We start from the raw sequence: 25,748 nt of genomic DNA, 5'->3' as shown, positions 1-25,748 counted from the left end.
CAGGAGCCAAGATTAGCAAGGGACTCAGGCCGTCATGCTGACGTCCTCCCGTGGTGTGAGATGTGAGAGCGCAGCTCTGAGGCACAGACAGCAGCCATAACAGTCTACATTCTCAGAACGAGACATTTCTTACAAAAAAAAAAATCATTTAATAAAAGAAACAAAACAAAATCTGAATATTTACAACCGAGCGCAAAATTCACCGAGACGCCAAATCTACCGAATAGCGCTGGGCAGAGTCATGGCGAGCCGGCACAATCCGATTGGCTCTTGGACATGTAAAGGTTCATGAGGTCAGAAGATGGGGCAGAGCGACGATTCCCACAGTTACAGTGTCACATCGGAGTCTTCATATCATCCTTCATCTTCTTCATGGCAGCACTCACTAGATCACAGGCCTTCTTATGCTTCTGCCAATGACTGACCTGACACTGCCTGCGACAAATGAGAAAAACGTCCTGCAGGTCATAATCCACTGAACAAAGGAGCTGCGCTCACTATTCTGCTGGTGCAGTCACTGTGTACATACATTACATTACTGATCCTGAGTTACCTCCTGTATTATACCCCAGAGCTGCACTCACTATTCTGCTGGTGCAGTCACTGTGTACATACATTACATTACTGATCCTGAGTTACCTCCTGTATTATCCTCCAGAGCTGCACTCACTCTTCTGCTGGTCCAGTCACTGTGTACATACAATACATTACTGATCCTGAGTTACATCCTGTATTATACCCCAGAGCTGCACTCACTATTCTGCTGGTGTAGTCACTGTGTACATACATTACATTACTGATCCTGAGTTACATCCTGTATTATAACCCAGAGCTGCACTCACTATTCTGCTGGTGCAGTCACTGTGTATATACATTACTGATCCTGAGTTATATCCTGTATTATACTCCAGAGCTGCACTCACTATTCTGCTGGTGCAGTCACTGTGTACATACATTACATTACTGATCCTGAGTTACATCCTGTATTATACTCCAGAGCTGCACTCACTATTCTGCTGGTGCAGTCACTGTGTACATACATTACATTACTGATCCTGAGTTACATCCTGTATTATACTCCAGAGCTGCGCTCAGTATTCTGCTGGTGCAGTCACTGTGTACATACATTACATTACTGATCCTGAGTTACATCCTGTATTATACCCCAGAGCTGCACTCACTATTCTGCTGGTGCAGTCACTGTGTACATACATTACATTACTGATCCTGAGTTACCTCCTGTATTATACCCCAGAGCTGCACTCACTATTCTGCTGGTGCAGTCACTGTGTACATACATTACATTACTGATCCTGAGTTACCTCCTGTATTATCCTCCAGAGCTGCACTCACTCTTCTGCTGGTCCAGTCACTGTGTACATACAATACATTACTGATCCTGAGTTACATCCTGTATTATACCCCAGAGCTGCACTCACTATTCTGCTGGTGTAGTCACTGTGTACATACATTACATTACTGATCCTGAGTTACATCCTGTATTATAACCCAGAGCTGCACTCACTATTCTGCTGGTGCAGTCACTGTGTATATACATTACTGATCCTGAGTTATATCCTGTATTATACTCCAGAGCTGCACTCACTATTCTGCTGGTGCAGTCACTGTGTACATACATTACATTACTGATCCTGAGTTACATCCTGTATTATACTCCAGAGCTGCACTCACTATTCTGCTGGTGCAGTCACTGTGTACATACATTACATTACTGATCCTGAGTTACATCCTGTATTATACTCCAGAGCTGCGCTCAGTATTCTGCTGGTGCAGTCACTGTGTACATACATTACATTACTGATCCTGAGTTACATCCTGTATTATACCCCAGAGCTGCACTCACTATTCTGCTGGTGCAGTCACTGTGTACATACATTACATTACTGATCCTGAGTTACCTCCTGTATTATACCCCAGAGCTGCACTCACTATTCTGCTGGTGCAGTCACTGTGTACATACATTACATTACTGATCCTGAGTTACATCCTGTATTATACCCCAGAGCTGCACTCACTATTCTGCTGGTGCAGTCACTGTGTACATACATTACATTACTGATCCTGAGTTACCTCCTGTATTATACCCCAGAGCTGCACTCACTATTCTGCTGGTGCAGTCACTGTGTACATACATTACATTACTGATCCTGAGTTACATCCCGTATTATACTCCAGAGCTGCACTCACTATTCTGCTGGTTCAGTCACTGTGTACATACATTACATTACTGATCCTGGGTTACCTCCCGTATTATCCTCCAGAGCTGCACTCACTATTCTCTTACCTGGTGCAGTAGCGCTCACTCTGGCAGCGGGCGCAGCGTTTCGCAGCCTCGGCTCCACAGGATCCACACTTGGGTTTCTCCGGCACTAGTGCCTCCATGACGTCCATGTTGTAGGTCTGCGCCCACCTGCGGGTGATAATAGAGCTCAGGGGTTGTGCCCCTGCAGCTCGGTACACGGTGATCTCGGGTCACTGACCTCTGGGCCTGGCGGCGCAGTTCGCTGTCGCTGGGGGAGAAGTTGTGCTTGATCTGGTGCTTCGCTATCGCCTTCCATTTCCCAGAATCCTCTCTGATAATGGAGTCGTAGACTTCTGGAACCTGAAAACTCCAGAGAGGTGAGAAAGTGATGGGAGGACGGAGCCGTAACGCAGGGGAGGGGCAGAACCGCAATCTTCACCACGGGGTGCAGACGATTCGGGGTCCAAGCTCAGAGACGTCAGGAGGGGACAACACAGAATTCTGCAGCTTTCTTACAGACCATTTTCTTGGGATTCCTGCTTGCTGTGGGTGAATAGCACTTGTCTTAGCTGAGTGGCCCTTCTGAGAACCGGCCCTGCACAGGGGCCTACGTCCGGCCGGTCTCCACCGCCATAGACAGGCCCTGCACAGGGGCCTACGTCCGGCCAGTCCCCACCTCCATAGACAGGTCCTGCACAGGGGCCTACGTCCGGCCGGTCCCCACCGCCATAGACAGGTCCTGCACAGGGGCCTACGTCCGGCCGGTCCCCACCGCCATAGACAGGTCCTGCACAGGGGCCTACGTCCTGCCGGTCCCCTCCGCCATAGACAGGTCCTGCACAGGGGCCTACGTCCTGCCGGTCCCCTCCGCCATAGACAGGTCCTGCACAGGGGCCTACGTCCGGCCGGTCCCCACCGCCATAGACAGGTCCTGCACAGGGGCCTACGTCCGGCCGGTCCCCACCGCCATAGACAGGTCCTGCACAGGGGCCTACCTCCTGCCGGTCCCCTCCGCCATAGACAGGTCCTGCACAGGGGCCTACGTCCTGCCGGTCCCCTCCGCCATAGACAGGTCCTGCACAGTGGCGTAAGTCCGTCCAGTCCCTACCGCCATAGACAGGTCCTGCACAGGGCCCTACGTCCAGCCGTTCCCCGCCGCCATAGACAGGTCCTGCACAGGGCCCTACGTCCAGCCGGTCCCCGCCATCATAGACAGGTCCTTTAAGTCAGCTGGAGTAATGGATGGAAACAGGACCGTTCTCATTCACTTACCACAAGCAGAGATCTTAGATATGGGGAGGAACTGAAGCACAAGGCTGCCCCCCCTGGATGCCAAGACCCCCGCTCATACCTGCTCTAAGATCAGCTCTTTCTTTGGGGGGGCCGCGTCGCTCACCGACAGATGACTGAGGAATCGCTGCAGCTCTGACAGGTTCGGCAGCTGATCGATGAGGACCTCGGTGAGATGAGAGCGGAGCTGAAACGACAGGACATGGGGTGACGTAATGATGGCAGAAAGCTGCATGGTCGGCACCGGGGGTCTGCACCGGGGATCTGCACCGGGGATCCGCATCAAGAGTCTTCACCAGGGATCCGCATCAGGAGTCTTCACCAGGGATCTGCACTGGGCGTCCGCATCGGGGTTCTGCACTAGGAATCTGCACCAGGGACCTACACTTGGGGTCCGCACCAGGGATCTGCACCGGGGGTCTGTACCAGGTCCCCACCTTCAGCAGCTGTCCTCGGGTGAAGCTGTCGATGTGGTACTTCCGCTGGCACTCCGGCCTCAGCAGCAGGTTGTACAGCGATATCCACACCTGACCATCCAGCTTGGTCATCTTCTGCTGGTCCTCGGCCGGCACTGACAACCAGCGGCCGCTCTCGTACTTCTGCATGAGGCCTGCAGGGGGAGACAGTGAGGGTGGAGTATTTATGAGGAGGGGGCTACGTGCCGTGGTGCTGGGGCGGCCCCTCGTACCTTTGCTCCGCCGGCTCCAGGGGCAGAGGTGCAGTAGTTCCACCAGGACACAGGGCAGGTTGTGGGTGTTGAGCAGGCGGGTGCTGGCGCTCAGCGGGAGGCTGTGGGTATACGATGTGTATCACTCTCAGGCCGATACCCTGTACCCATCACCCCAGGGACTTACCTGTCCGTGTGGTCGGTGATGTACCGCAGGACAGACAGACACTTCAGGGCAACATCAAAGTCCAGCGCCTGGGCCTGCAGCTTCAGCTCCTGGGGATGATGGAGTATCAGTCATTCGTGGTGTATACAGGTGGCGGTTTTACGCACACCTCGCTGCAGGTCGCATGTGATCTGAGTGCAGCTCCACAAATCTGACTGCACTCAGGAGGAAGCAACAGCTGGCGAAACCAGCAGGAAAACAATAGTGGTCACAAAAGGTTAGCACTTAGCACAACTCTGGAGTTACCCAAAATGTTGGAAACTTTTCAAAGTTTGTTTTAAAAGAATTCTGCAGTAAAAGCTTTGATGAATCAGGACCAAAGTATAATGTCTATTTCCAATCTATTACTCCCTGTTATCAGCCATTACTGGGGGAGGTGACTGTAGGACAGGAGACTACAATCTATTACTCCCTGTTATCAGCCATTACTGGGGAGGAGACTGTAGGACAGGAGACTACAATCTATTACTCCCTGTTATCAGCCATTATTGGGGAGGTGACTGTAGGACAGGAGCCTACAAGCTATTACTCCCTGTTATCAGCCATTACTGGGGGAGGAGACTGTAGGACAGGAGCCTACAAGCTATTACTCCCTGTTATCAGCCATTACTGGGGGAGGTGACTGTAGGACAGGAGCCTACAAGCTATTACTCCCTGTTATCAGCCATTACTGGGGGAGGTGACTGTAGGACAGGAGACTACAATCTATTACTCCCTGCTAGGAGCAGCGCCTGTCTTGAGAGCTCCAGGACTTCCAGCAGGAGGCTCAGAGTCGGCCTCTCTTCTCCCCAGGGAGAGGCAGGCTTCCTGGGAGGCCGGCATGGCTTCCCAGGCTTCTGTTCCCCGGTCTGTGCCGGCGGGGAACAGAGAGCAGCAGCAGCAGCAGCAACCGGCCCAAGAAGGACTGAGGAGGTCGGGACGGGTGAGAAAAACCTTACCCACCTACTCCAACCCTGAGACGGCTCATCGTCCGCCCAGAGAGGGAGACAGGGGCACCCCAGGCCCCAGGAAGGAGAGCCCAGGAACATCCTGGGGGGAGAAGAGCTCCAGCGTGTCCACGAGTACCTTCTCCTCCCGAGTGGTCGCCATGCTACGTGAGTATGAGGACGCCGGCAAAGCACTGACCGGGCTGAAGGAGAAGCTGAGGGTAGCTCGGATCCTGAACACCCGAGCCTCTAACAAGGAGAAACCCGTGACCTCCCAGAGGTTCAGAGCCCTCAGAGATGAGGTGGTCCGGTTAGTGCTCCTCCGGGAGGGGATTGAGAAAAGCGCAGGTCCCTTCCTGGAGAGGTTTAAGAACCAGCGGCGGTTCTCAGAAATGAAGGGGTTAAATACCTCAGGAGAGCCGCCAGCCGGCGTCCTAAGCGACGAGGAGGAGGAGGAGGAGGACGAAGACGTGGCTGTAACTGGAGTCCTACAAGCTGGAACCAGCCGGGAGAGTGAGTCGCAGAGCCGACAACAGGGAAGCGGCCTCCCGGCACGGCAGAGGACTCCGACAGCACAGGCTGGAGTGTCAGCGGAGGAAGAGGAGGAGGGCGGTCTGCTACAGGAGATCCGACAGCTGGAGTCTCCAGTGAACCTGGACCGCTTTTCCTTTGGTGAGGACGAGCCAGCAGAGGAAACAAAGAAGAGGAAGAAGAAGACGAAGGAGACCGCACGGGAGGTGGTGAGTTACAAATATGTACCTATGGCTGATGTTACACCTACCACCTCCTGTGTAAACCCCACCAAACCTAAACGCACGGGCTCTGCAGTGGGTCCGGGGCATAGGCAAGGTGGGGAGAGGAGGAGGACGTCCGGCGGTGCTGCCGTCTGTGCGGGGAACAGTGCAGGGGGCGAGGCTGTGGAGGTACTCACGGCACCGGACATAGGGGACCCCGAGGAGTTTCCCTCCCTGCCCTCTGCGGCTAAGCCGGTTATCACCGGGGCTGAGGAGGGTGAGGTGGGTGTCCACGCCGTTGCGAAAGGGGGACGGTGTGGGCAGACTCCATCCCTGCTCACTACGACTGAGCCGGGGAGCAGGTCCGAGGAACATGGTGCGGCGAAAGGAGGGTGCACTGTTGTGACAGGGGCGCAGTGCGCCTTAAAGGAGAACAGGCACGCAGCTGCGACAGGGGAGCAGCGTGTCCAAAAAGGACAGAAAAAGGATAAATCATCTGCAGGGAACACGAGGCGCCCTGCTGCGACAGGGGGACAGAGTGCTCCAGCGCCCCAGCATGCCACCAGGACCCCGAAGTCTGTGGGTGCAGGGCAGGCGGCGCCCCCCAACAAGCAGCGGGCCCAAAATAATAAAGTACAAACTGCTGCAGTGGGGGGGCAAGGTGCTCCAAGGACACAACAGAGAGTCAGCACCAATCAAGGGAAACCGGGTGTGGTGCTGCACCCCTCCCCCGGTCCAGCAGGTGTGAGTGCAGAGAAGCCAGCAGACACAAGTGAGGAAGGAATGGATGTGACTGTGGCAGGTGCAGAGAACACTGGGACAAATGGTGGTGAGAATACTGGTAATAAAGTGATGGGAAGTGGTGGCAGTGGTAAGGGGAATGAAAGGAGCTGTGCAGGAAATGATGGTAGTAGTGGAGTGAATGGTGGGAGTAGTGGTGGAGTGAATGATGGGAGTAGTGATGTTGCAAATGATGGGAGTAGTAGTGGAGTGAATGGTGGGAGTAGTGATGTTGCAAATGATGGGAGTAGTGGAGGAGTGAATGAGGAGAGCATTACTGGTGTTGGTGGAGGGGAAGCAGGTAGTGGTCCCGCTGCCCCCCCAGCGGTGGCGGGGGCTTCAGCCCCAAGCTATTCAGCAGCTGTCACTGCTGGAGGTAGTAGTGCGCCCTTGTCTGGTGACCCTGAGGATGGTGACTTGCAACAGCGCTTCCTGGACGCCCTGAGGAGAGGGGAGAGTTCCATCAATGTAGAGGGGAGGGAGGTTGATCTGTCTTTCTGGATAGAGAGACACGGTCTTTCCGCCTTCCGAGATAGAGGGGCAGAGACTGTCTGGTCTCTGCCGACACCGGGGCAGAGGAGTAACCGTAGGAACGTGGCCCGTCTCCAGTGGGTAAGCAAGGATGCCTGTCCTGATCGGTCAAAGGTTGCTGAGCTCCTGCTGGGGATGGGCTTCGTGGCATATGACATCTTCGCCTTGATCCATCCCTATGGGACCTCCTACTTCGATGTCAGCTTCGTGAGACCGGAGGGCCTTGAGCTTTTCTGGTCTCGCCATGAGCTGGCTCGGGGTCGCCCCGAATGGCAGGGTTTCCACACTGTAGCAATATCCCGCCAGAACTCGGTCAGGAAGGTGACCGTTTTGACCAGTAACGAGTCACTTTCCTGTGTCGACATCTCCACCTGGGTTGGACGATACGGCGACATCATCGGTATTCCCGAGAAGACCCTCGATGAGCATGGTATCTGGTCAGGAGCCTGGACCTTCATGGTGAAATTGAAGGTTTCAGGAAACACCGTTACCCATATCCCTTCCTCAACATTTTTGGGGAGGGACAGGATCTTGATTTTCTACCGGGGGCAGCCTAAGGTCTGTCACAGGTGCGGCAGCCCCACACACTTCAGTGCGCAGTGTACCACCCAGAAATGCGCACTGTGTGGGGACCTCGGCCATCTCGCTGCTACCTGTGGCAGGATTAGGTGTAACCTGTGTGGTGACCTCGGTCACCCGTTCAGTCGCTGTAAGCGTTCCTTTGCCAATGCGGTCCTGAAAGCGGCGAGTGCGGGACAGGCGAAAGCCGGGACTAATCTCGCCGGTGAAGGGACCAGCAGAGGCGGAGGAGGCAGGGAACCGGTGAGGAGCAGGCTGCCGCCATCCAATATCAGGCGGCAGGAGCAGCGCCATGGGAACGGGGCAGGGAGTAATGACCCTAAACTCTGACCCGGGTGCTTCACTTGCAGCTGAGGATCCTAAAAATGGCGAATTGAGCGAGGAAGTCAAGAGACTTGAAAGGGAGGAGCAAAAGGACGCCATGTCTGCCCAGGAACCTTCATCCGGTGACAGTCTGGATGAGGGAGATGGGGAGTGGTCACAGCAAAAGAAAAAGGGTAACAGGAAAACAACTAAGGATAAGAGGGGGTCCGGGCCTCGAGCCTCTTCCTTGGAGTGCGACCCCTCTGACTCCGTAGCCCTGATCCAGGTGCCATTGGAAGGTCCAGCCGCCCCCCCTCTGGTGGATCTCTCTAACCGGTTCCGGGCCCTCCAGGACTCCCCTCCAGAGGGGGGCAATGGGGACCCGGGGCCGGAGGTAGCGGACAAGGTTGTTGGGGCTCAGGAGGTCGCTGGGTCTTCTTCTCAGGGGGCAAATACAAAGCCTTCCGGGGGGGGGGGGGACTACCTCAGGACCACCAGACAAGGGCCAGAGTGTATGTAAGGAGAGAATGGATGAGTCAGTTTGTCTTAAGCGCACTAAAAACTCATCATTGTCAGAGGAAGAGGGTGAAACTGTTGGTGGTGGGAAGAAAAAGGCTATCTAATTCAATCAATCATGATGGCGGCACCCACCCCGTTGACGCTGGCAACCATTAATGTTGCCAGCATAAAGTCAGAAGCGGCAAGGTACACGGCCTTTCATTTTCTCGGCCAACTTGACGCCGACATTTTGTTTTTGCAGGAGACCAGGTTGACCGACCTATCAACCATGCATAAAGCAAGGCGGGAGTGGAGGCACGGGCCCTCCTACTGGTCTCTTGCGGCCGAGCCGTATAGCGGGGTGGCGGTCCTTTTTAAGACTGCAGCGGTTGAATGCAGACGATTGATCGAGTTAGAAATGGGGAGATGCTTGATCCTAGATGTCTCCATGGGGGGACAGGAGCTTCGGCTCATTAACATCTACGGTCCCCAGTCCAAGTGGGACCGCAAGTGTCTCTTCATGAAGATCAAACCTTTCTTATTTTCGAGTCGGCAGGTGGTCTTTGGAGGGGATTTCAACAATGTCACGAGACCCTGTGATAGAGGAGGTTCCGGAGACCGGCTGGCTTACGATTGCGTCGCGCTAAATAGGATAGTAAGTGAGGCACGCCTGGTGGATGTCCACATCCGGCACAACACAGGCCACGCGGGGTTCACCTTTTTTAGAGGTAGTCAGTGCAGGTCTAGGTTAGACAGGTTTTATTTGAAGGAGGATGCCGTCTCCTCTCTGTTGTCGGTTGTGGAGGTGGAATTCTCCGATCACGGTTTGATTATGTTTTCTCTGAGCGTTGCAGAGACTCCTCGGATGGGAAGAGGTTATTGGAAGCTGAATTCGTCACTCCTTGAGGAAGAAGCTGTAAGACGGTCCTTTGAGGAATTTCTTCAGAGCCAGGTACCGCTGCTGGGCCTAAGTAACACTAAGTCTGAGTGGTGGGAGATGTTCAAACATCGGGTGGCGAGATTCTTCCGGCAACTCTCGAACCTCAGAAGCCTGAACAGGGATCGCCTGTATCAGAGCCTGAGGAGGAAACTCGAGCATCTTGTCTCGACTGGGGGTAGCCGCGAGGCGATCTCCAGTTTGAAATCCTTGCTAATGAGGTGTCAGTACGATAGGCACGCATCTTTGGTTTTTGAGAGGGACTACGGGAAGTACTACTCGCCCGACCCCTACAGAAGCTGCAAGATGTCAGTGAGTAGTAAGATAGTGACGGGGCTGATGGACAGTACGGGATCCCTGAGAAGGTCCAGATCAGGGATCTTGGAGGTCGTCAGTTCATACTACTCGCACCTCTTGGGAAGGAAGGAACTGGATCGTGACACGATGTCGGCTTTCCTGGCTGAAGCTGTTCCTGAGCCAGGGGCTGACCTCTCGCTGGGCGGTTTGGCAGAAGCGATCAAAGAAGAGGAAGTGAGACTGGCGATCGATGGGCTCCGGCCCAAAAAATCGCCAGGTCCGGATGGCTTAACATCCGAGTTCTTTAAGACCTTTAGGGACTCCTTGGTCCCCCTCTTGACTCAGGTGTTTAATGAGTGTCTCTCCTCGGGCACTCTGCCGAGATCATTAAGGAGGTCGGCTCTGATCATTTTGTCAAAGGGTAAGGATCCGTCACGCATTGAGAATTGGCGTCCCATATCACTTCTCAATGTGGACAGGAAGGTTTTGGCTAAGATACTCTTCAACAGGCTGGTGAAGTTTGCCCCGCGGCTCCTTTCGGAGGCCCAGCACTGTTGCGTTCCTGGCCGTAGCACTTTCAGTGCTGTTCTGGGTGTCCGAGAGGCCGTGGAGCGGGGCAGGGCGGGCCTTTGGAAGGGGTTCTTGCTGACCCTGGATCAGGCAAAAGCCTTTGATTGGGTTGACCACGAGTACCTCTGGTCCACTCTTTTGAGGCATGGTCTGCCTGGAGGGTTTGTGGACTGGCTTAAGACCTTGTACGCAGGGGCTGAGACTTTCCCTCTGGTAAACGGGTGGATTGGACAACCTTTCGGGGTAGGATCCGGTGTCCGCCAGGGCTGCCCTCTTAGCCCTTTGCTTTACGCGTTTGCGATCGATCCCTTCCTCAGAAGGGTTGATTGTGGACCGTTGGCGGGGGTGAGGATGGGCGGGTTGGCGCCAGAGGCTATCCTGAGGGTAGTGGCCTATGCGGATGATGTCACCGTCTTTGTTTCTTCGCAAGAGGAGGCGATGGTGGTGATGTCAGAAGTGGAGAGCTACTCGGAGGCATCCGGGTCCAAGGTCAACCAGGACAAATGTGAGAGTCTCTGGCTGGGAGGCGGGGATCCCGCGTTTGATCTTCCGGACACCCTCCCCGAACCCCAAGAACATGCCAAAGTCCTAGGCATCGAATTTGGCCAGGGTGATTACCCCATGAAAAACTGGGAAGGCAGAATCAAAGGTGTCGCCCAAAGAGTGGACCAATGGAAGGGTTGGTCTTTGACCCTGAGGGAAAGGGTTGACCTGTGCAAAGCTTTCCTGCTCCCCTTGCTAATCTACCTGGGCAGCGTCTGTGTCTTACCAGAGCCTCTCTGGACACGGGTCTACAGTCTGTTCTTCCAGATGTTATGGGGGAATAGACTGAACCTAGTCAAACGGGAGGTCACTTACCGCACGAGGAGACTAGGGGGGTTGAATATGGTGAACCCCGTGGTGTTCCTAGTGAACACCTTTTTGAAAGTTAACGTGGCAAACCTCTGGAAAGAGAGGGCTCCTCCGTGGGTATTCTCCTGCAAGGGATGGTTTCAGCCTTTCTTCCAGGAATGGGAGACAGGGGGAAGATTGAAGGATCTCCGCACACCGCACGGGCATCTCCCGGCTTAGGTTACCCCGGTTCTGAAAATGATGCGCCGGTGGGGTCTGGGAATGTGGGAAGTGAGGTCCCTCCCGAGGAAACTCCTCGACATGCGGGTCTTGCTTTCGCATTTTCAGAAACCATTGGTCCTCAAGGACTGCCCAAGTCGGGATCTAGAGGTTGGGTTAAGTTTGCTAAATTCTAGTAGGATCCCCAAGAAGTATTGGGACTTGACTTGGCGCTGCTTCCAAGGTAAGTTGTATGTGAAGGACAATTTGAAGCACAGGAGCTCCGTGGACAGGAATTGTCCCCGTGAGGCTTGTGCTACCATGCTGGAAAGCATGGAGCACTTCCTGCTTCATTGTCCTTTTAATAGAGGTGTACAACAGGCTGGGCGCTTCCATTGGTTGGCCGCGGCTGGCCACTCTGTCCTATGCCGAGTGGGCCTATGGAGCGTTCAGAGACCTCGGGAGAAGGGACCGAGCCACTTTATTCTTAGTCAACGCAGTGGTCAGGTACTTCACGTGGAACGCACGAGTTTTAGTTTCGACGCAGAGTAAAATCCTCCGTGTAGATGAAGTTTGTAGCAGCATCCTAGGTGCCCTGGTGAAGGTGCTTTCTCTGGAGTGCGAAAGACTGGGTGCCCGGAGGGCGGCCCATCTCTGGAGGGGTTTCTCCTTCGGGGTGCTTTAGTCCGTTAGCGCTCCTATATCCTGGTGGTGGGCTGATATCTTTACACCCTAGATTTTTGTTTTGTATTTTTGTTCCCTGAATAGAAGGTTTGCAGGCATCGAACTTGAGCCTTGGGTGGTGAGTATGTAGGTTGTGTTCTGTGATGTTGATTTTTGTATATATTGTATATAGTGTATTGTATATAGTGTGTATAATAGAGGGTCTTAGTTAGGTTGGGTGGGGGGATTGGGGGGTTTCAACGGCGGTGATAAGAGACTGATCTGGCCTGGCCCAGGCCCCGCCTGGGGAAAAACTTTGGGGCCTGATCCTAGCTCGGATAATTCCTGAACTTTGTGGCCAGAGCTGGATCAGGGGTGGCGGGATAGTTAGTGTAGGTGTGTGTTTATAAATATATTAAAAAAAAAAAAAAAATGGAAAAAGAGAGAAAATTTTTTTTTAAAAAATGTTAATTTTGTACACTGTATCGTATTTAGGTTTGTTGTAGGGTGAATGTGGTGGTGTAAGGGGGTGGCTGTAAGGTAAGGCAGTGGGACCGGTAGGGTTTTGTTGTGTTTGCGGCGTTGTATAAATCGGTATATAATGTGTTTATAGTGTATAAATTGTATATAATATTGTATATAGGACGGTGTGAATGTAGTTGGGGTTGTATATAGTAGTATGAATGAAGCTGGGCCGGGGGTCTTACATGATTTTATACTATTTATTATTTATAATTTTTTACAGGGGTATTCATGTAAGTTATGAGTATTTTGTTTGTTGTCTTTTGTTTTTGCTTTCTTTATTTAATTGGAATTTTTCTTTCTTGTCCCTGATTAGTAGGTTTCTTTTTTGTCGTTTGTTGCCGTCTGATTGGAGCTTTGTTCTTATGTTTTGTTCTGTTGTGTTTTATTTGTAATGTATCATAGTTCGTGTCATGTGAAATTTTTTTTTATTTAATAAAAGACCTACAATCTATTACTCCCTGTTATCAGCCATTACTGGGGAGGTGACTACCCTCTATTACTCCCTGTTATCAGCCATTACTGGGGAGGTGACTACCCTCTATTACTCCCTGTTATCAGCCATTACTGGGGAGGTGACTACCCTCTATTACTCCCTGTTATCAGCCATTACTGGGGGAGGTGACTGTAGGACAGGAGACTGCAATCTATTACTCCCTGTTATCAGCCATTTCAGGTCAGGGAGCGTCGGATTTCGTGAGTGACAGTTGTAGACCCCCTTTTTCCCCCATGATAATTTCTTGATCTCACACATCTCCAGGGTCATTACTAGCCCCTTAATATTGGCACAGAGCAGAGTGTAGCCCCCTATGTATGAGGCCGGGGGTCCTGCACGTTTCGTCTCTTCTATGTGCAGACAGGGCTGTGCGGCGGGAGGAATATTCTGCGGTGAATGGCGCGTTGTCTCTAGGCAGAGCCTCGTGTACTGTACCTGGAGAGAAGAGCTCGGCAGCAGCCTGTCCTGACTCGCTGTAACTCCTGCAGAACATCGCGACAGCAGCACCGTCAGCTTCCGATGACAATAGTCAATGAGATCCAGCAGCAGATCCTCGGCCGATTCACACACGTCCTGCGGAGATCACGAGACATCACACACTGCACCTTACACCGCAGCACTGCTCTCAGGATCTCCGCTTGCTGTCTATGAACGGAAGCTGTCACACGGGGCCTGATGTGAGCAGTGATGTCCCAGCACAGGACCGTGTCGGAGCATCAGTCTCTGCAGTGGCTCACAATGGGCACAGCCCAGTAATGGCGGGTACATTATAGTGACGCGCTGGGACATCACCGGTTCACACCAGGCTGGGTGGTCTGGGAGATCCGCTCGCCGCTCTGGGGCCTATAGGAACCCGAAGGATCTGCCCTTTATCAGAAAGAAAATGAGAATCAGTAGAATCCGGAGAGGGCGCTCCGCTTTGGATATCACCCTCAGCGCCTGCAGCTATCGCCCCTGGGTGAGAATCCGGGCTCCGGAGAGGACGCTCCGCTGTGTATATCACCCTCAGTGGCTGCAGCCATCGCCTGCCTGCATATCATGTGACACGACATGTGTGGACCCTGACAGCTCCCCGGAAGTGTGCACAAAGCTGCGTTACCCTGCAGTCACCGGAGCACGCCGACATCTGACAGTTTAGGTTGTTACTGTTGTGAAATAAGATTTGTAAATAATGAGCTGGTGGCACAAGGTGCTCAGGTTGGTGACGGGCGCTCAGGTTGGTGACAGGCGCTCAGGTTGGTGACAGGCGGTGACGGGCGCTCAGGTTGGTGACAGGCGCTCAGGTTGGTGACAGGCGCTCAGGTTGGTGACAGGCGCTCAGGTTGGTGACGGGGTGACAGGCGCTCAGGTTGGTGACGGGCGCTCAGGTTGGTGACGGGCGCTCAGGTTGGTGACGGGCGCTCAGGTTGGTGACGGGCGCTCAGGTTGGTGACGGGCGCTCAGGTTGGTGACGGGGTGACAGGCGCTCAGGTTGGTGACGGGCGCTCAGGTTGGCGACGGGCGCTCAGGTTGGCGACGGGCGCTCAGGTTGGCGACGGGCGCTCAGGTTGGCGACGGGCGCTCAGGTTGGTGACAGGCGCTCAGGTTGGTGACAGGCGCTCAGGTTGGTGACAGGCGGTGACAGACGCTCAGGTTGGTGACAGGCGGTGACAGGCGCTCAGGTTGGTGACAGACGCTCAGGTTGGTGACAGACGCTCAGGTTGGTGACGGCGGTGAGAGGTGAAGAGCTTGGGTACTTGTCTGGTGCCTCCAGGATTATTGTATGGGGCTTCCCTGGACCCTGCAAGTCTCACCTTGTGGTAGAATATGGTTTCCAGGAGATTAATTATAGTCGCCTCATGATGAATCTGAAGGAAGGAGACACTGGTCAGTATGTGACCCGGCAGTCGCTGCTGGGGGGGGGGCTCATAAGATGCACTTACCACCATGTACAGGGGGAAGGTGCTTCTGGGCTGGAAATCCTGCAGTTCAGAGATCACAGGGAAAACCTTCTGCTTCCAGATCTCTACAGCGATCAACTCCCGGATCAATGTGGAAACCTGAGGGAACAGCAGAGAAGGCGACATCTGAGATGGAGATATATAGAGGCCGAACCGCCAGTGAGATAGGGTGATGCAAAGAAGACAGAACTAAACAAGGAGCGCACAACACCATGACGTTTAGACGCTGCACATTTTCATTATGCAAAAAAACAACATCTTACAGCAAAGTGGACGGGAATGACAGAAAACAGCTGCTTAAAAAACCTGACACCAAAAGAGAAAAATCTGCGAGCAAATAAAAGTGTATCTTATTAGTGCAGAAACACTGGAAAAAAAAATCTGTAAATTCACACGAGATCCTTATTGTGTGAACAAGACGTGATCGGCCCAATCTACTACTGAGACAAGTTAAGGTTTTTAAAAGTAATGTCGCCACGTGGGGCAGTAAATGTGCAGTATGGAGAGAGGCCGAAACAAAGCTGTGCAGACATCACTGAAAAGTATCACAACGTGACACATGGCGGAAAACTGGGACGTAAATGTGGGAAAAGCCAAACATCAGCATTACAGAACAATCACACACAGAGGATAGATACATAATAGATAGATAGATAGATAGATGATAGATAATATGTCGTGAAATGTGTGTATGTTTCCTGGGACAAGTAGACTTCTGTCTCCAATCTCACCAGGGGGTCCTGCTGGAAGCCAAGAAGAAAGGGAACATTTGACACCTCCTAGCTCTTGGAAGAGAGATGTTAATTACGGCCTGATAGTATCTCTGGGAGAGCTTTTACACAAAGGATCTCAAGAGAAAATAATATATTCATTGGGGGGGGGGGGGGGGGGGGGCGCGGCAGTGGTCCACTCAAAAAAACAAGCAATTATGATATTAACCTGAGGGGATGGTCTAGAAACCTGACCTCCAGACCAAAGTTATAAATTAGGGCTGTATACATAGAATCGTGTACACATGTCAGGGCGGCCTGAGATGCTGTTGTGTTTCATCAACTCCATTCACACCCCCAGGGAGCAGAAAGCAGACTACCAGTTAGATGATTTCTGCAAGTTTCTCTTGTTTATTTTTGTACTGTTTTGCATAAGTTGTATGTCTTTATTATCATATTTTTATACCTTCTCTTATTGTAAGCACTGAAACTTTTTGTATTAAAGTATAAAACTTTAACAAGTTGAACCTTGAATGTTCTAAAAGAATCCATAGCCTAAGGTGTGTGAGCCTTATGAGTGATAGACGTTATTAGTATTAATATTTCCGGGACTCATCGCCTGTGTGTTCGGTGAGTGGTGGCAGCGTGTATGAGCGGGTCCGTGGCCTGGGTCGGTGTGTGATTTATGCTCCCATTACAGCATAGGACAGAGGTTGAATGCTGGACTGAGAGTGGGGAGATAGATTAACCCTTGCAGGCACAACCCAAAGTCACGTGTGAGAGCAGGTACGTGACAAATTAGATACACCACGGAGTAAGGGATCCGTGACAAATACATAATAGATACATAGATAATATATAGATGATAAATAGATAGATAGATACCTTTCCATGTGTCACCAGTAAATCCTTGATCATCTCCTCTTGGCCGGCGGAGGCGTTGACGATCGCCTGCATGTTCAGCTTCTCCAGGTACTCGTGCTGCTTCAGCCATCTGAGACCAAGGAATAAAACATCAATAACTGCATAAGAGATCAGTGTGCGACAATTTAATTTTTTTTTTGTTTTATAGTCTGTTAACAGAAAGCGAAACACCCCACTCTGACCACCAGTATACAGGTCACATGATTACTGTGTCAGCACCGAGACCCCAATAATCAATGAAAAAAGGGTCTTCACTCACTGCACAAGCACAGCAATTAAAAACAGCTCTACAGGACAGGAGAACAGCAATGGTGCAGTCACTGTGTACATACATTACTGATCCCGAGTTACCTCCTGTATTATACCCCAGAGCTGCGCTCATCATTCTGCTGGTGCAGTCACTGTGTACATACATTACATTACTGATCCTGAGCTACATCCTGTATTATACCCCAGAGCTGCACTCACTACTCTGCTGGTGCAGTCACTGTGTACATACATTACATTACTGATCCTGAGTTACAGCCTGTATTATAGTCCAGAGCTGCACTCACTATTCTGCTGGTGCAGTCACTGTGTACATACATTACTGATCCTGAGTTACCTCCTGTATTATACCCCAGAGCTGCACTCACTATTCTGCTGGTGCAGTCACTGTGTACATACATTACTGATCCTGAGTTACCTCCTGTATTATACCCCAGAGCTGCACTCACTATTCTGCTGGTGCAGTCACTGTGTACATACATTACTGATCCGGAGTTACCTCCTGTATTATACCCCAGAGCTGCACTCACTATTATGCTGGTGCAGTCACTGTGTACATACATTACTGATCCTGAGTTATCCCGGAGTTATCCTGAGTTTCTTTCTCTCCGCTGACATCCCCACCATCATCATGGGTGACTTTAATATCCCTACTGACACCCGCCAGCCAGCAGCCTCCAAACTCCTGGCCTTACCTCATCCTTTGGACTCACCCAGTGGTCCTCCACAGCCACCCACGCAGACGGACATACACTAGACCTCACCTTCACCCGCCTCTATTCCTTATCTAATCTCACAACCTCTCCCTTCCCCTTATCTGATCACCATCTACTCACCTTCTCATCCTTGTCCTCCTCACCTGCCCCCCATGTCCAGCCAGTACCACATCCTCGCAGAAGCCTCGCACATCTAGACATTCACAGACTCTCAGACTCTCTCCTACCCCTGTCCTCCATATCTTCACTCCACGACACGGACAGCGCCACCGCTTTCTATAACTCCACCCTCACATCAGCTACAGACTCAGTCGTCCCTCTCATGTATGGCAAAGTGCAACAAATCAATAGGCAACCGTGGCATAGCAGCCTCACCAAAAAACTCCAACAAGCATCCAGGGTCGCAGAAAACACGCCTGCCAGACAACTTCACCGCTTTCAAACAAGCTACACTTGCCTTCAAACTAGCCCTCACCTCCGCTAAACAGACCTATTTCACTAACCTTGTATCTTCACTATCCTACAACCCAAAACAACTGTTCAGCACATTTAACTCTCTCCTCCGCCCCCCACTGCCACCTTCAACTCCCCTCATCTCTTCCGAGGACTTTGCCATCTACTTCAAAAACAAGATCGCCCAAACAAGGCAAACCTTTACTGTTCCACCACCCCAACCACTCCATATACCAGACCTCAGCCCTTCCCTAATAACCTCCCTCTCCAACATCACTGAAGGAGCACTTACTCGCCTTTCCAAATCACACCTCACCACCTGTGCAGTTGACCCCATCACCTCCCACCTGCTCCCCAACCTCACTAACACGCTCATTCAAGCCCTAACCCATCTCTTCAACCTATCGCTATCTTCTGGTACCTTCCCCTCTGCCTTAAAACATGTCACCATGAAAACCCATCCTCAAAAAAAAAAACTAACCCCTGACCCAACTGCTATGCCCAGCTATCGCCCCATATCACTGCTCTCGTTTGCTTCAAAACTCCTTGAGCAGCATGTCCATGGTCAACTTTCCTCCCACCTCTCATCTAACTCTCTCCTTGACAACCTTCAATCTGGCTTCCGCCCCACCACTCCACCGAAACTGCCCTGACCAAAATTACCAACGACTTACTCACAGCCAAAGCTAACAGACAGTTCTCCGTCCTCCTGCTTCTTGACCTGTCCTCTGCTTTCGACACAGTCGACCACTGCCTACTGCTACAGATGCTTTCTTCCCTCGGCATCAAAGGCCTTGCCCTGTCCTGGATTGCCTCATACCTTTCTGACCACACATTTAGCGTTTCCCACTCCCACACTACCTCCTCATCCCACCCTCTCTCTGTTGGAGTCCCTCAAGGCTCTGTCCTAGGGCCCCTACTTTTTTCCATCTATACCCTTGGCCTAGGACAACTCAAAGTCCCATGGCTTCCAGTACCACCTGTATGCGGACGACACTCAGATCTACCTCTCTGGCCCAGATGTCACCTCTCTGCAGTCCAGAATCCAGGAGTGTCTATCAGCCATATCCTCCTTCTTCACCTCTCGCTTCCTAAAACTCAATGTAGACAAAGCCGAACTCATCATCTTTCGCCCACCTCACGTATCCGCCCTACCTGATCTATCTATTATGGTAAACGGCATCACGCTCTCTCCCGCACCAGAAATACGCTGCCTTGAGGTAACTCTCGACTCTGCCCTGTCTGTCAAACTGCACGTCCAAACTCTTGCCACCTCCTGTCGCCTCCAACTCAAAAATATTGCCAGAATCCGTTCCTTCCTCAGCCCACAATCTACTAAAACTCTTGTGCATGCCCTAATCATCTCCCGCCTCGACTACTGCAACACCCTCCTCTGTGGCCTCCCCGCTAACTCTCTTGCACCTCTCCAGTCTGTCCTCAACTCTGCTGCCCGGGTAATCCACCTCTCTCCTCGCTACTCCCCTGCTTCTCCCCTCTGCAAATCCCTTCACTGGCTCCCAATTCCCCAACGAATCCAGTTCAAACTACTAACACTGATCTACAAAGCCATCCACAACCTGTCCCCTCCCTATATCTCTGAACTAATCTCCCAATACCTTCCCTCACATAATCTTCGATCCTCCCAAGACCTCCTACTCTCATCCACACTTATTCGTTCCTCACACAACCGCCTCCAAGATTTCTCCCGAATATCCCCCATCCTCTGGAATTCCACGCCTCAACATGTCCGACTATCCACCACCCTTGGATCCTTCAGACGGAACCGGAAAACCCATCTCTTCAGGAAAGCCTACAGCCTACAATAACCATTCTGCCGCCTCGCCACCTCCAGAGCAGCCGCCTCACCACCACCAGAGCTGCCGCCTCACCAACCACCCCTGCTGCCGCCTCACCACTACCCGAGCTGCCACCTAACCACCAGAGCTGCCGCCTTACTAACCACCCGTGCTGCCGCCTCACCACCAGCAGAGCTGCCACCTCACCAACCACCAGAGCTGCCGCCTCACCAACCACCAGAGCTGCCGCCTCACCACCACCAGAGCTGCCGCCTCACCACCACCAGAGCTGCCGCCTCACCACCACCAGAGCTGCCACCTCACCACCAGAGCTGCCACCTCACCACCAGAGCTGCCACCTCACCACCAGAGCTGCCTCCTCACCACCACCTGAGCTGCCGCCTCACCACCACCAGAGCTGCCACCTCACCACCAGAGCTGCCTCCTCACCACCACCAGAGCTGCCGCCTCACCACCACCTGAGCTGCCGCACCCCCGACCTTCTGTCTCTTCCCCATTAATCCATAGAATGTAAGTCCGCAGTCCATGGAATTACTTGGGCTATATTAACCCCTTCCCGACCTTTGACGCCACGTAGGCGTCATGAAAACCCGTGCCAATCCGACCCATGACGCCTATGTGGCGTCATGGAATGATCGCGTCGCTGCAGAGCGGGTGAAAGGGTTAACTCCTATTTCACCCGATCTGCAGGGACAGGAGGAGTGGTACTTCAGCCCAGGGGGGGTGGCTTCACCCCCCCCCCCCGTGGCTACGATCGCTCTGATTGGCTGTTGAAAGTGAAACTGCCAATCAGAGCGATTTGTAATATTTCACCTAAAAAACTGGTGAAATATTACAATCCAGCCATGGCCGATGCTGCAATATCATCGGCCATGGCTGGAAATACTGAAGTGACCCCCCCCCCACCGATCGCCCCCCCAAGCCACCGATCTGTCCCGTAGTCCCCTTCGTCCTGTGCTCCGCTCCCCCGTCCTCCTGTCCGCTCCCCCCGTGCTCCTATGTCACCCCCCCGTACTCCGACGCCCCCCCTGTGCCCCGATCTCCCCCCCACCTTATACTTACCGAGGCTCCCGGTGCCCGTCCGCCTCCTCCATGGGCGCCGCCATCTTCCAAAATGGCGGGCGCATGCTCAGTGCGCCCGCCGAATCTGCCGGCCGGCAGATTCATTACAAAGTACATTTTGATCGCTGTGGTAGGTTCTATCACAGCGATCAAAATAAAAAAAATAATAAATAAACCCCCCCCCTTTATCACCCCCATAGGTAGGGACAATAATAAAATAAAGAAAATATTTTTTTTTCTTTTTCCACTAGGGTTAGGGTTAGAACTAGGGTTAGAACTAGGGGTAGGGTTAGGGTTAGGGTTATGGCATGTGCACACAGTGCGGATTTGGCTGCGGATCCGCAGCGGATTGGCCGCGGATCCGCAGCGGATTGGCCGCAGATCTGCAGCGGATTGGCCGCGGATCCGCAGCGGATTGGCCGCTGCGAATTCGAAGCAGTTTTCCATCAGGTTTACAGTACCATGTACACCTAAGGAAAACCAAATCTGCTGTGCCCATGGTGCGGAAAATTCCGTGCAGAAACGCTGCATTGTATTTTCCGCAGCATGTCAATTCTTTGTGCGGATTCCGCAGCGTTTTACACCTGTTCCTCAATAGGAATCCGCAGGTGAAATCCGCACAAAAAAACACTGGAAATCTGCTGTAAATCCGCAGGCAAAACGCAGTGCCTTTTACCTGCAGATTTTTCAAAAATCGTGCGGAAAAATCTCACACGAATCCGCAACGTGGGCACATAGCCTTAGGGTTAGGGTTGGAATTAGGGCTAGGGTTGGAAATAGGGTTAAGATTAGGCTTGTGGTTAGGGTTACGGATAGGGTTAGGGGTGCGTTGGGGTTACAGTTGTGGTTAGGGTTGGGATTAGGGTTAGGGTTGGGATTAGGGTTAGGATTAGGGTTGGAATTAGGGTTACGGGTGTGTTGCGGTTAGGGTTGTGGTTAGGGGTGTGTTGGGGTTAGGGTTGTGATTAGGGTTATGGCTACAGTTGGGATTAGGATTAGGGGTGTGTTGGGGTTAGTGTTGAAGTTAGAATTGAGGGGTTTCCACTGTTTAGGCACATCAGGGGTCTCCAAACGCAACATGGCGCCACCATTGATTCCAGCCAATCTTGCGTTCAAAAAGTCAAATGGTGCTCCCTCCATTCCAAGCCCCGACGTGCGCCCAAACAGTGGTTTACCCCCACATTTGGGATACCAGCGTACTCAGGACAAACTGGGCAACAACTGTTGGGGTCCAATTTCTCCTGTTACCCTTGCAAAAATAAAAAATTACTTGCTAAAACATAATTTTTGAGGAAAGAACAATTATTTATTTTCACGGCTCTGCGTTATAAACTTCTGTGAAGCACTTGGGGGTTGAAAGTGCTCACCACACATCTAGATAAGTTCCTTGGGGGTCTAGTTTCCAAAATGGGGTCACTTGTGGGGTGTTTCTACTGTTTAGGCACATCAGGGGCTCTGCAAATGCAACGTGACGCCCGCAGACCATTCCATCAAAGTCTGCATTTCAAATGTCACTACTTCCCTTCCGAGCCGTGACGTGTGCCCAAACAGTGGTTTACCCCCACATATGGGGTACCAGCACACTCACAACAAACTGGGCAACAAATATTGGGGCCCAATTTCTCCTGTTACCCTTGTGAAAATAAAAAATTGCTTGCTAAAACATCTTTTTTGAGGAAAGAAAAATGATTTTTTATTTTCACGGCTCTGCGTTGTAAACTTCTGTGAAGCACTTGGGGGTTGAACGTGCTCACCACACATCTAGATAAGTTCCTTGGGGGGTCTAGTTTCCAAAATGGGGTCACTTGTGGGGGGTTTCTACTGTTTAGGCATATCAGGGGCTCTGGAAACGTAACATGATGCCCGCAGACCATTCCATCAAAGTCTGCATTCCAAAACGTCACTACTTCCCTTCCGAGCCCCGGCATGTGCCCAAACAGTGGTTTACCCCCATATATGGGGTATCAGCGTACTCAGGAGAAACTGGACAACAACTTTTGGGTCCAATTTCTCCTGTTACTCTTGCAAAAATAAAAAATTCTGGGCTAAAAAAATATTTTTGAGGAAAGGAAACACATTTATTATTTTCACGGCTCTGCGTTATAAACTTCTGTGAAGCACTTGGGGGTTCAAAGTGCTCACCACACATCTAGATAAGTTCCCTTGGGGGTCTAGTTTCCAAAATGGAGTGAATTGTGGGGAGTTTCTACTGTTTAGGCACATCAGGGGCTCTGCAAACGCAACGTGACGCCCGCAGAGCATTCCATCAAAGTCTGCATTTCAAAACGTCACTACTTCCCTTCCGAACCCCGACGTGTGCCAAAACAGTGGTTTACCCCCACATATGGGGTATCAGCGTACTCAGGAGAAACTGGACAACAACTTTTGGGGTCCAATTTCTCCTGGTACCCTTGGGAAAATAAAAAATTGTGGGCTAAAAAATCATTTTTGAGAAAAGAAAAATTATTTTTTATTTTCATGGCTCTGCGTTATAAACTTCTGTGAAGCACTTGGGGGTTCAAAGTGCTTACCACACGTCTAGGTTAGTTCCTTGGGAGGTCTAGTTTCCAAAATGGAGTCACTTGTGCGGGAGCTCCAATGTTTAGGCACACAGGGGCTCTCCAAACGCGACATGGTGTCCGCTAATGATTGGAGCTAATTTTCCATTCAAAAAGCCAAATGGCGTGCCTTCCCTTCCGAGCCCTGCCGTGCGCCCAAACAGTGGTTTATCCCCACATATGGGGTATCATCGTACTCAGGACAAACTGGACAACAACATTTGGGGTCCAATTTCTCCTATTACCCTTGGGAAAATAAAAAATTCTGGGCTAAAAATCATTTTTGAGGAAAGAAAAATTATTTTTTATTTTCACGGCTCTGCGTTATAAACTTCTGTGAAGCACCTGGGGGTTATAAGTGCTCACTATGCATCTAGATAAGTTCCTTGGGGGGTCTAGTTTCCAAAATGGGGTCACTTGTAGGGGATCTCCAATGTTTAGGCACACAGGAGCTCTCCAAACGCGACATGGTGTCCGCTAACGATTGGAGCTAACTTTCCATTCAAAAAGTCAAATGGCACGCCTCCCATTCTGAGCCTTGCCGTGCACCCAAACAGTGGTTTACCCCCACATATGAGGTATCAATGTACTCAGGAGAAATTGCCCAACAAATTTTAGGATCCATTTTATCCTGTTGCCCATGTGAAAATGAAAAAATTGAGGCTAAAATAATTTTTTGGGGAAAAAAAGTACTTTTTCATTTTTACGGATCAATTTGTGAAGCACCTGAGGGTTTAAAGTGCTCACTATGCTTCTAGATAAGTTTCTTGGGGGGGTCTAGTTTCCAAAATGGGGTCACTTGTGGGGGAGCTCCAATGTTTAGGCACACGGGGGCTCTCCAAACGCGACATGGTGTCCGCTAAAGATTGGAGCCAATTTTTCATTCAAGAAGTCAAATGGCGCTCCTTCCCTTCCGAGCCCTGCCGTGCGCCCAAACAGTGGTTTACCCCCACATATGAGGTATCAGCGTACTCAGGAGAAATTGGACAACAACGTTCGTGGTCCAGTTTCTCCTTTTACCCTTGGGAAAATAAAAAAATTGTTGCTAAAAGATCATTTTTGTGACTAAAAAGTTAAATGTTCATTTTTTACTTCCATGTTGCTTCTGCTGCTGTGAAACACCTGAAGGGTTAATAAACTTCTTGAATGTGGTTTTGAGCACCTTGAGGGGTGCAGTTTTTAGAATGGTGTCACTTTTGGGTATTTTCAGCCATATAGAACCCTCAAACTGACTTCAAATGTGAGGTGGTCCCTAAAAAAAATGGTTTTGTAAATTTCGTTGTAAAAATGAGAAATCACTGGTCAAATTTTAACCCTTATAACTTCCTAGCAAAAAAAAAGTTTGTTTCCAAAATTGTGCTGATGTAAAGTAGACATGTGGGAAATGTTATGTATTAACTATTTTGTGTCACATAACTCTCTGGTTTAACAGAATAAAAATTCAAAATGTGAAAATTGCAAAATTTTCAAAATTTTTGCCAAATTTCCGTTTTTTTCACAAATAAACTCAGAAATTATCGACCTAAATTTACCACTAACATGAAGCCCAATATGTCACGAAAAAACATTCTCAGAACCGCTAGGATCCGTTGAAGCGTTCCTGAGTTATTACCTCATAAAGGGACACTGGTCAGAATTGCAAAAAACGGCCTGGTCATTAAGGCCAAAATGGGCTGGGTCATGAAGGGGTTAATAATAATCCCCCAGAGCTTCGCTCTCATCACCACCATCTGTCCGGTATCTCACCCCCCGGAGCCGGTATCGCGCACGGTGAAGCTCTGCAGGCTCTGGACCATTCCCTCCGCTTCTCCGTACAGCAGCACCGGGTTGGATTCCATCTTCCCTCACCGGAGCCAACTACGTTACGCTGTTGCTATAGGAATAAAACACTGTTTCTGGGCATGCGCAGCTTGCTATCACCTTGACAACAACTTCCTGTCCGCAAGCGCAGTAATCTCCTTTGTTTGCT

At 51.2% G+C, this 25,748-nt stretch overlaps 1 protein-coding gene across 4 annotated transcripts in view; it reads right to left on the bottom strand.

Moving 5' to 3' along the window:
* The window catches only part of ZMYND10 (zinc finger MYND-type containing 10), a 37,428-nt gene continuing 11,680 nt past the window's right edge, over positions 1-25,748 (bottom strand). Inside the window, exons 1-12 of one of the 4 annotated variants that reach the window (XM_077277054.1) lie at positions 25,392-25,520; positions 16,868-16,976; positions 15,255-15,371; positions 15,126-15,179; positions 13,768-13,905; positions 4,408-4,496; positions 4,242-4,342; positions 3,991-4,163; positions 3,615-3,740; positions 2,502-2,623; positions 2,306-2,431; positions 1-435 (exon numbers count right to left, since the gene is read on the bottom strand). In XM_077277054.1, coding sequence (XP_077133169.1) covers positions 336-435; positions 2,306-2,431; positions 2,502-2,623; positions 3,615-3,740; positions 3,991-4,163; positions 4,242-4,342; positions 4,408-4,496; positions 13,768-13,905; positions 15,126-15,179; positions 15,255-15,371; positions 16,868-16,976; positions 25,392-25,396 — 1,260 coding nt within the window. In that variant the 5' untranslated portion in view covers positions 25,397-25,520 and the 3' untranslated portion in view covers positions 1-335. The other 3 variants (XM_077277053.1, XM_077277055.1, XR_013218507.1) reach the window with 3 other exon arrangements.

Source organism: Ranitomeya variabilis, chromosome 8, assembly GCF_051348905.1.
Source record: "Ranitomeya variabilis isolate aRanVar5 chromosome 8, aRanVar5.hap1, whole genome shotgun sequence".
Taxonomy (NCBI): domain Eukaryota; kingdom Metazoa; phylum Chordata; class Amphibia; order Anura; family Dendrobatidae; genus Ranitomeya; species Ranitomeya variabilis.
The sequence above is the reverse complement of the archived record's forward strand: the minus strand, read 5'-3'. Positions and strand labels throughout refer to the sequence as shown.